The 11,616-nt window shown below is 44.6% G+C and overlaps 1 protein-coding gene across 1 annotated transcript in view; it reads left to right on the top strand.

The window, feature by feature from the left end:
* Positions 1–1,563: 1,563 nt before the first annotated feature.
* Positions 1,564–11,616, top strand: part of LOC108160890 (retinal homeobox protein Rx) — a 38,272-nt gene continuing 28,219 nt past the window's right edge. The window contains exons 1-4 of the mRNA XM_017295159.2: positions 1,564–2,248; positions 2,993–3,124; positions 7,427–8,506; positions 8,582–8,748. Of these exons, the coding sequence (XP_017150648.2) occupies positions 1,864–2,248; positions 2,993–3,124; positions 7,427–8,506; positions 8,582–8,748 (1,764 nt within the window). The 5' untranslated portion in view covers positions 1,564–1,863. The remainder of the gene's footprint in view (positions 2,249–2,992; positions 3,125–7,426; positions 8,507–8,581; positions 8,749–11,616) is intronic.

Here is an 11,616-nt window from a genome sequence, read left to right as displayed (position 1 = left end):
GACTGTATTCACATCCACACAGACCAGACAGAGATACGAGTGCACGAGCTTACTCCCGGTCCGTCCCATGCCCCATGCCCCAGAAACGGCCTGGCCGTCTGTCGCTCCACTTCAATAAAGCAGCGCGCCAACATGGCAGCCTCTCACAGATACGCACGCACACACAGGCAGAAAGTGACAGAGGCAGAGTCAGAGAGAGAGCGAGCGATATACACCCGCAACTGCCGCACACACATTGGCAGGACGTAATTACGTTTGGCAAGCTCGTTATGCGTAAGAATAAACGCACATTAAGAGCTCATTAGTTGGCACAAATCGAATCGTGGCGCCAAAGGAGGGCCACAACGAATGGGAGTGGGAATCGTACTGGAGACTGGGGAGTAAAACTGAAGATGAGTGGGCCAGGTATGAGGTATGGGTCTGTGGCGGATGACTGGCCGACTGGGATGAACGGCTGGTGTCTGGCTATCTGGCATTTTCATTTAACGTGTAATGGAAGACAGCATTAACGAGCCACGTTCTCCTTGGGCCCCAGAGAGAAGTCGAAAGAAAATTGCAGGGTGGCTGAAAAACCAAAACTCATGACAACAGGTAAGCTGGAAGTTGGCAGTGATAGGGTTGTGGTAATGGTATTGGCAATGCTTAAGAACTGACTGAACTGGCTGGCTACTGACTGACTATTACCCGGCTGACATTCAAGTGTCAGCGTTTTAACATTTCAGAGGAGTACTTAATCAGACCAGGAAAACTTTGCAAATTGTTTTGCCAACAAGTTGAACTTTCTCTGCAATGACAAAACTTGAAATTGTTAGTTCAGTATCCACTACGCCATGACCTCAAATATTAATTTAATTATAAAATTTTTAATAATTTGGTAAAAAAGTTAAACAGGCTTATAGAAATGTATGTTTTTGCTTTAATTTAAGTTTAGAAACTTGCTCGAAATCATTTCTTGAAATCATTTTCTACAAGATCGTATTGGGTGTCTCTGAATATATCATTCTTATGAATATAAGGATCATATTCAATCTTTTATGCTCCACAGCATAGGATAGAGATAGCAGATATATATATTTATATATATATATATATATATGTATCTGTAGAGAGAGAGTAGCTAGGCCCGAACCACAAATGGTAGAGATGGTCCAGATACAGTTGTAGTCAAAAAATCTGTAAAGGAAAATGGGGCCAAAGTCATAATTCCATAGTGGAAGTGCATCGCCGCTAGAAGAGAGGGCTCCTGTACGGGGAGGGCGGTGGGCAGTAAGTGCAGTTAGTTTATTTTATTACGCAGCGGAAAAGCAAACCCCTTGGCAGAGCCAAAGAACCAAAGAACCAAAGGACCCATTGTTTCACTCCGGCCCGTGCTCGACACCTTGATTCCAACAACCCCGAGCCCGGAGTCCTGCGCACCTCTCTCATGCTCAGCGCTCTCTCTCTCCCTTTCTTTCAGTCTCTCTGCGAGGTAAGCTCCGCCCTTATAGATGTGACGTGGGTATGCGTACCCATATATAGAGGTGGGGAAGTCAACCGGTTTCCAATTCGATTTGTGAACCCGGACCAGACCGTAAGCGAGCGACAGTCGCTGCGGCTTGTTTATTGCCAACTCTGCCTTGGCCCGGTGCGTAACGGTTTCGGTAACGAGTCGGACCAATATGAATGGCTCTTGGTTTGGTTTCTTCTTGGTTCTTGAAAGTGACGGAAAATGTTTGACAATTAGCGAAAGTATATGTAGTGAAAGAAAATCGAATTTGAAAGAGAAATAAATACAATTTGTGCGTGAATTTAGACTGTGATTTTCCATATCATTGAAGTAAGAAGAGTGAAGAAAAGGAAGGAAATACGAGTTAGAAACTAGAAATGGATATCAAAGCGTCTACACCGCCAGCCGCGACCGTTCTCGAGACTGCAATCCCACCGCTCGGCTCACCCTCCATGGAGGTCAAGGCCCACAAGGTGGCAGCGGGTGGAGGAGCCGGCACCCCAGCATCGGCGGCCGCGTCAACAGCAACCACCACGGCCACATTCCAGCACATCTTCGAGCAGCTGGTGCAGCAGAGCGGCGGCAAACTGGCGCCCAAACTGGCGCCCAAGCAGCTCGAGCACCTTCGACACCTGCTGGGCAACGTGCGGGGCGCCAAGAACCTGCAATTTCTCGTCGAGAAGTTCAAGAACTTCGAGCAGTTCCACGAGCACTACGCCGAACAGCTGGCATCCAACAACAACACTGTGATCTCTGCGGAAGGTGAGCATGAAGCTTCTGTGGCAGCACAGCCGACGGCAAAGGGAAAACTGTTACGAAGGTTTTCCTTTTAGCCGGAAAGCGTTTGAAATTGCTTGATTACAGATTTAATTAACACAAATTGCCGCCGGACACGGAAACGGACATGCCAGGACAATTTTTCTCACTCTCTCTACTGCTGCATGTGTGTATGCTTGTTCACAGAAATTTTTTTTGCATTTACATGCGCTGGGGAAAATTTGAGACAGAAATTATAAACTAATTGCAGAACGCGGCAATTAGAGGGATTTTCCATTTTCCCCACCTAGACTACCCTTCGCTTTTCGAAGCGCTCTACATTCCCCGTTCTTTAAGCACAGTTTGTTTTAATTTCGTTAAAAATGCATAAAACCATCAGGAAATCAGAATATCAAAATATCAGGCAACATTTTGCCTACTTTCCAGCATGCAGATGCAGGCGTGACAACTGGTCATTAGGGAAGGTGGCAGGGGGGGGATCAGGCTGCAATTACTGCTTTTACCTCGTTAAAATCGCAAATAAAGTTGTGTCCATGTGTCCTTGTGTGTCCCTATGTGTGTGTGGCCGGACTAAATTTTAATACTTTGCTGACAAATTTGCATAGAGTTCCCCGACGAGAAGTTGTCGTGCGCCTAATTGACTTTGGCAAACTGTTGGCAAACAGGCTTTTAATTTTCCTGCTCTCCCGCTCTCACTCTCACACACACTCTACCTTTACTTTTCTGCAGATAGCAACGACTTGCTGAAGGACAATGCAAGGAAATTCGGGCCTGGCGGACAAACGCTGCCACCACGCCACACAATCGACGCTATTCTGGGCCTGAAGAACCGCAATGGCAAAGCGGAAGCGGACGGGGATGGTAAGCCAACAAGCGTCATAAATCAAAATACCAATTCTGCGCAGAGCTTGATCCACTAGAATCATTTTGGCATTTGTCGGGCCCACTGGGTGCCGTCATGAAAGGCAAATCGATTTCAATTACCAGCTCACAGTCCGTCGGAATCAAGAAACACAATCGCAAAATTATATTAGCAATTCTTTTTGCCTTGAATAGAGCAGGGGCTGAGTGTCCTGGGCAGGTCCTAGGGGGTGGCTAAGCGGGTAACTGACGCCTCAAGATGCACGACAGCTGATAAGCAATCAGTCAGCGGTAATCGTTCATATAACCACCAACAGAGAGGGGAGACAGAACCACTAAGAAGAACCACTACATTCGAGTATTCCGACGATGCGCTACCCAGTATTCAGATGCATATAATTAGTAATTATAAATATAAATAAGGTCACTCAAATTATAGAAAAATATATTCATATTTGAGAAGCAGAATATTTAGATGCATACTCGTCTATTTTTTTGCTTTAGCTATTGTTGATCTTGATCTTGATCCTCAGCTAGAATAGAAATCGTTTTCGGAGTCCGAACCTTTCCTTTTTCTTGTAACACCATATTTGAATGTAGAATAATATACTCTTCGCATGAAGGGAACTATATGAACTGAACGGAGCGGAAATCATAGATGGGATTAGAATCCTTTTCCTTTGGTTTTTGTTTAAGTTTGCTGCCTTCTTTGAGGCCAATTTAAACTTTTTTTAGCTCGGTCTCGGGTGGAATGCCGAATTTTTTTGAAGGCTTTTTAACTGGATTATAGTGTGGATTTAAGAATTTAAGATAATTAAGAAAACTGAATGAAAAATGGAAAGTGTTAATATATAATTTATTTATAATTTAATTAATAATTTATAATTTATTAGAAATAGTTTTCTTCTCGCGCCTCGTGATCACTAAATGTCATTTGCAAAAACTTCTAAGACTAATGGCAGAAGTAGATATGGTCCTTCTTCTCCAGTTGTACACTTTATTTCACCTTCCCAACAACTATCATCTCACCGAATGATTCGCAAGGCACTTAGAAACAATTTCATTTTCAATTAATTCAATTAAATTGTTTGCGTTCGCATAAATCTCCAAACAGACAACAACAAGCTATCGAGACTTGTTAACCGCACGGACAGTCGACATTCTCGATACCCTCTGATCGGAAATTTCATAGAATAACCCTGAGTACCGGTTACAAGTACGGGTATTACAAGAGTAATATCAGAACAAAATGGCGCTGGCTAGGAACAGCAAGAGCACAGGTTAAATGGCCACAAATTTATTAGAAGCAAGCAAATTAAAGGTGTGTTAAGCAGAGGAGTGCGCGGGAGCGGGTGGTCGGAGATGCAAGTGAAGTGCTACGGGGGAATGGGGCAGAAGGGGAGGCGCAGGCAGTGGCCCAACCAACTGGTCTCGTATTTAAGCCATAGTTAAACTGGCGGCCAGACACAAGCCATCAAAAAGCATTTAAATTGACAGCTGGCGGCAGTGGCTTCGGCTGTGGCGGTGGCGTTGGCGTTCCAAAATATCAAGATAGAGACAAAGCGAGAGTATGCGACAGAGAGAAAGAGAGAGAGAGAGAGAGAGAGAAGGAGAGAAGGTGGGAGAAGAAGCACTCATTAAAAGCGCAGGAGGCACAAGTGCATTAGGACCTGATGTGTAAGCTGCATACGTTGCTCCGCATCATCAAGATCAAGATAACCAGAAAGAGATAGGGGAAAAAAGACAGAAAGAGAGAGACGTAGTGGGATCTGAAGCAATTGAAGTGATCCCAAGCCGCGATTCATCTACAGGAGATCTGTTAAGCAGTTGACGGGGCATTAAATTGAGCATTAAGTCATCTTAATGATTTTAATGCGTGTCCGTGTCCGAGTCTCTGTCCGTATCCCTGTCCGTATTCCTGTCCGTGGCCGAAGCGTGGCCGCGCCACAGCGTGCGTCGGCGTCGTCTTATTAGCCGCTTTTGTACATGCCATGTACATGCCCCTGCCACAACAACCACTTCACTTTTGTAGCACTTGTGATTGACAGTTTTGTTTATGGCTTGTTTTGCTTTTTGATATGAACTCGATATTGGATCTCTTGCGCCTCTTGCGGCTTTTGCGCCGGAAGATGTCGAGCCGAAATGTGCATTTCCTTTCAGGGCCTCTACCTGTTTGGGCCATGACTTTTCGAAATGCTGTATGCTGGGCTTTGTTGTTTGTGGCTAATAACATATCAATTAGGCCGCCTAATGGCCAACTATTTGCCCACAATGGGAATCTGTCAAATCATCATTAGGGATAGACAGTGAAAGGGAGAGGGCAACGGAATCGGAATGGGAATGGGAATGGGGCTAAAGAAGTGACGCGATTAACGTCAATTTGTCCCTCAGTCTGGTCGGGATTCGTCGGAAACGGATCAGAACAAATTAGAGCAGAACGAGGCTGGCTCTCTTCGATGTAACTTTTATCGCGGTCTAGCATCTCCCTTCCCCCAGTAGCAAAACCTTTTAGCCTCTGATAATCGAACATTTACTGCTAATAAGAGTTGAAAACTCCCAAAAAACCAACGCACAAAATTCGGCTGTCAAATTTCCAGCTGCCAACTTTAGTTGCCAAAGCAGCTAATGGAGATTGAGGTGTCGATCAGTTGGCTGTGCTGCTCGTCTAGGACTGAATGAATACCCAGCTTGGGCAACGAACTTCGCTCGATCGAATCGATGAGTGAATGGCACATGAGCGTTGTTCAGGCGGTTTGTTCAGTACAGCATTCGGTAGCATCATTGCTTCATTATTTATGAATAAGGCTTGTACGAGTAGTTAAAGCCAGTTAATTTCCTGTACATTTTTCTTGCTGTAAGGATAAATTTGAGAGCTATATCATGTCAAGGCACTATCTAAACTTTTGTAGGGAAACATTTCGGAAGTTCAAGCTGCGCCCTTTGAATATATTCATCACATCATTCACACTCTTTCCAATTGATAGTGAGTAAACCACTCTCCTCTCCCCTGAATCACTCTTGGGCACAAAAACTTTTGTCTTTACCTCTTTTTTCGTTGCTCACGCAATTAACTCACGCAATCCGTGTGGGCCCCGCTCGGTGGTGCCGGCTACTGTCTCTCACCTTGCCTCATGTGGTTTCCATTCGCTGGCGCATATACCTGGTACCCGATTCTGGTTCGTGTCGAGTTGGGAGTTTTTTGTGCTACTTCATTTGCAGAGGCTTTCGGAATGTTTTGTTGTTAATTTCATTAGCACCACAGTGGCTCAGAAAAGTCGCATGCTGGGCGTGTAAATGTCGATTGATTGGTGAAAATATTCGGAGAGGTTAATGCTGGGCATTTACGATTTGAAGTTAATTGGCCAAGACGTTGACCCAATTAATCGAATTGGGGAAGAGTATCGGCTGTGGCTGTGAAGCCCGTAATTACATTAGACAATCGTTTGGGCGAACGCTCTCGGACCGACTTACATCAAAAAGCAATTAAACAAAAGACCATCAGATAATTACAGATATCCTGGGCCTGCGACTTCAAAAGTCGGGGTTTGACGGAATAATTGGATTTCTTTTTATTCTCCTGCTCCGGCTCCGGCTCCGACTGCATCTCCGCCTCGAAAGCCAATTTAGTATAGAAATTGAATTTGGTTACACCAAAATCCAGCCCACAAACTGCACAAAAGTCACTGCAAAAAAGAGCCCCCGAAAACCCAAACCGGTCCGCTCTACAAGCCCACATTGCCGCCTGGCACTGGAGCGGCGACAACAAATGACTTCCTTGCATGTCACGTGATATGCCCGACCGCCAGTTGGAACGCCCATTAGGGACCAAAAACCATACCTCCTCATCTAAGCCAGTTCCCCCTAAGAGCCATACCCTGCTCCTTCTATTTATGTGTGCCTCTCAGCCTTTGGTTTTCTCGGAATTTTTATTGCCTCACATTGTAAATACGCGGCGGCTAATTGAAAGCCGTTTATTAGTGGGTGGGCGGCCAACAGGTCTAACAGGTCCAAAGGCCGACACCGAAGGCTCACCCACCAACAACCACCAAACTAAATAACACGTTGTTATTAGCCGGGCTGGCGGGCTCTTAGCCACCCGTCTAACACACGGCTTTATGACTTGTCTGCCTCATTGAGCATACTAATTAAAATCGAATCAGGTGACTGAGCAGGTGAGGGGAGGCGGCAGCCACGACTAGAGTATGATCTAATAAACGAAACAGTATTGGGAAAAGAGTGAAAAAGTCCTGAATATAATACTAGATAGATCTGACCCATACAAATTTCCTCACTGCCTTCCAGGAGACATGGACCCCGCAATGGGCGATGAGGATGCCTCCGATCTGCGCTGTGGTATGACGCTGACGCAGCAGCGAAATATGGATCAGCACATGGCAAGCATGCTGCAGCAGCACGCCAAGAACGGAGGAGTCTTACCCTACGGCACACCAACTCCTCCCGGTGGCGGCCAGCAGCAGCAGCCGCACCATGGCGGGCAGATGCCAGGCCCGCCACCCCAGCCACAGCCACTTCCACAGGCCGGCCACCTCCACCAGCCCCACCATGCCCCGTTCGGCTATCATAATGCTTTCGGTTTCGGGCAGAGTCATGGGTATGGTCAGCAGGAGGACGCGGCTGGCAATTACCTCAGCTCCATGCACCAAATGGTCGAGGCCAATCAATTTCAGACCGCTCCTCAGCCTCCGCCGGCGGCCCCACCGCCACCTCCGCCCAATTCCTATGGCAGCCACCAGCAGCATTTGGCAGCACTGGTTGCGCATGCGCAGGAGCAGCACCAGCAGCAACAGCAGCAGCATGGAAAGTATGCCAAGTCATCGCACACGACAGCAACTGCGGCGGCGGCTCCTCCTGGAGGCTACTTTCTGGAAGACCAGACGGCGCCACAGATGGCCAGAGGCGGCGACTACGTCGAGCGTTCAATGTCCTCCAGCAGCGAGATGGAGGAGGACGAGGATGATGCGGCAAAGATGCAGCTCGACAGTGACCAAGGCAACATCGATGTGACCACGCCGCCCACACCCGGCGACCGAGGCCTAGCCAGCAAGCGCAAGTACTGTGATGAGAACGAGACGAAATTAGCCAACAGCCAGCAGCAGCAGTCACAGTTGGCCAATTACGCCATCCGAGCTCGGAACCTGGACGATGTGCAACAGCAGCAACAGCCCCATCAGCAGCAGCATCCGCAGCAGCAACAGCAGCACGAGTACCGGAGCAGTGGCAACAATGCAGCCGAACATGGCGATCGTCTGGCTGGGGACACTGAGAGCCTGGTCAACGGTAGCTGCGCCTCCAGTGAGGATCTCAACCAGACCAACAGCAGCGAGCAGGGCGAGAAAATCACATCCGGCAGCGATGATGAGGGTGGGTGCACCAAACTCTACTCTAGTCCCATGTCCTGCTCTGAGCTTATCATATTTTTGCACTGACCACCTCCAGGCCAGGACGACAACTGTGCCAAGAAAAAACACCGTCGGAACCGAACCACTTTCACCACCTACCAGCTGCACGAGCTGGAGCGGGCCTTCGAAAAGTCGCACTACCCCGATGTCTACTCGCGCGAGGAGCTGGCCATGAAGGTGAACCTACCCGAAGTGCGTGTCCAGGTAAGCTATCTCCGATCCCTCCTACTACAGATGCAGGTTCCTCTGTCTCGTTCTCTGCCTTATTCTCTGCACTGCTGTGTTCTGCTCTGCTAATTGTGCAATCAACGTGTCTGTGTCTATCGGGAGCCGCAGACGGAGCCAGGCCCCGGAAATTAAATAATTTCCGTTTGCAATTTATTTTAACGAAATTAAGCTGTGCCAGCTATTCAGACCTTCCATCCTCATCTAGGAAAGGTGCTAAAAAAATGTATATATCTTTTTGCGATTTGACAAGGATTTATAGCTGGGTGGCAGGTGGGCGAATCGGTTTGGAGGGTATATTGTGATAGCTTGTGATTCTTCCAGACTTTACTCGTTTTCCCCAGTTATCGGTTAATATTAATTGTAGTGTATTGACACTCAGACTTAAGCACGCGTTGTCTTCAAGATTCTCTTTTATTCTATATCCCTTGGATGGTGTGACCGTATATAGATATTAATATAATACCTAACACGCCTCTCCTTAGATGTTTAATATACATGTCATTTACAAATCTATTTTCTTATAACAATTTGATTTGTGTACTTAATCTAATTAGCGTATATAAAATTTATGTGATTTCGTATTTTTCTTTCTTCTTAATCTGTTTAGTATTTGTTTCAGTGTTTAATTTGTACATAATTTGATTTCATAATTCCTTTCTTTATATTATTTTATTGTTAAATACGCTTTACTACCTTCCCTGCCACACGTGGTCTCAACTCTCTCCTGGTGGGTGTTGGTTGAGAAACTATTTGTTCATTGTTGGTTTTGGAATTGTCATCTACTGAACAATTGCTTTCGACATCAGGTGTTTTCGCATTAGGCGATGTATGATTGTTAGTGCTTTGGTTTCTAATTTGATCCAGGTGACGTTTTATTTCTCTGTTATTGTTCGCCAAAATACAACAATACGAACGCGGGCCCAGTTGTTGTTTTACAGTTGCCTGAGTCCAGCTTGCTTTGTTAGGATTTTTGTAGTCCCTAACCATAACTTTTTGACCCTTTAAAAATTCTGTGCTTCGACTACCTTTGTGATTTACAACACACTCAGTCTGTTTTTTATTTATTATGCTTTCGACCGTAGGTGGTTTTAACAACGAAAATCTTGTTTTTAGTGTACGACCAAAAAATAATTTAGCAGGAGATTCGCCCGTAGTACAATGAATCGTATTTCGGTAATCGATCAAAAATCTATTTAAAATTGTATTAAAATCTTGTCTTTCATTAGCCTTTATGTTTGCATATAGTGATTTCTTAACAGTCTTTACAAAATTTTCTGCTTGACCATTAGTCGCTGGATGTCCTGGAGCAGTAAAAATGTGATTAACACCATTGTTTTTCATAAACGTTTTAAAATCATCAGAAGTAAACTGTCGTCCATTGTCACTAACTAACACGTCTGGTAAACCATATCGACAAAATACTTCTCTAAGCTTGTTGATAGTAAACAATGAAGTTATTTCCTTCGTTTTGAATACTTCTGCCCATTTTGTATAAGAATCTATAATAACCAATAAATGAAAACCTCTTATTGGTCCTGCAAAGTCTATGTGTACTCGACTCCAAGCCTTTCCTGTGGATTTCCACGGTATTAACAGACTCTTTTCTGGACTTGATTGTAGTTCCTGACAAGGAATACAATCTCGAATTAATTTCTCAATTTCAGAATCCATGCAAGGCCACCACACATAAGAACGTGCTAACATTTTGGTTTTTACTATTCCCAAATGCGATGCATGAAATTCTGCTAAAATAGCTTGTCTCAGTTTGGTTGGAATTACTACTCTGTGTCCCCATAAGATACAATCATATTCCACTGAAAGTTCATTTGTTTTAGAGATGTAGGCAGAAAACTCGCTGCCTTTTAATCTTGTCTTCGAACCAGTGTTAATTGCCTCACAAACTTTTGATAATATTGGGTCACGTCGTGTTTCACGAGCTATTTCTTTGAAGCTAATTTTGAACACCTTTTCGGACTGTATAAAATGTATGTAATTATAGTCTTCGTTTGGTACAGCCGTTTCCCATTGAGGCATTCTTGAGAGTCCATCTGCTATATTTAAGGTCCCCTTTATGTGTTCAACTGTATATTGAAAACCTGACAAAGTCAGTGCCCATCTTTGCATTCGTGCAGAGGCCATCAATGGAAGTCCTTTCAGGTCTCCAAATATGCTTAGTAATGGTTTGTGATCTGTTCGAAGGATGAACTTGTTTCCTAAAAGATACTGTCTTAATTTACTCACACAGAACACTATAGCCAGGGCCTCTTTCTCGATTGTACTGTAATTATGCTCGCTTTTGGATAATGCTCTTGATACAAATGCTATTGGTTTGATATCTTCATTGCATTTATGTGATAAAACACCTGAAACTGCATGACTGCTAGCATCAGTCGTTAATACTAACGGTTGATCTGGGTTGTAGTGTTCTAAAACTTGTTCAGAAGTTACTTCTTTCTTTACCTCTTCATATGCACTCTGACATTCGCGTGTCCAATTAAATTTTGTATTTTTCTTTAATAATGCATATAAAGGACTCATTATCTGAGCGAAATTATTGATAAACTTTGAATAATAATTTACCATGCCTATGAAAGCTCTAAGCTGTGATACGTTTTCCGGAGCCGGTGCAAACAATACACTCGCAACTCTATCATTGTTTTTGCTCAGTCCTATCCTGTCAATTGAAAATCCTAGGTAACAAATTTTGGATTTAAAGAACTCACATTTCTTGTCATTTAATTTAAGTCCAACTGATTTCAGTTTTCTAAGTACAGCTTTTAGGTTTGAAATATGTTCTTGAAGATCTCGTCCTGTAACTGTTATGTCATCTTGATAAACCACAAC

This window comes from Drosophila miranda (assembly GCF_003369915.1).
Source record: "Drosophila miranda strain MSH22 chromosome Y unlocalized genomic scaffold, D.miranda_PacBio2.1 Contig_Y1_pilon, whole genome shotgun sequence".
NCBI classification, from domain to species: domain Eukaryota; kingdom Metazoa; phylum Arthropoda; class Insecta; order Diptera; family Drosophilidae; genus Drosophila; species Drosophila miranda.
This window is presented reverse-complemented; position numbering and strand designations above follow the sequence as displayed.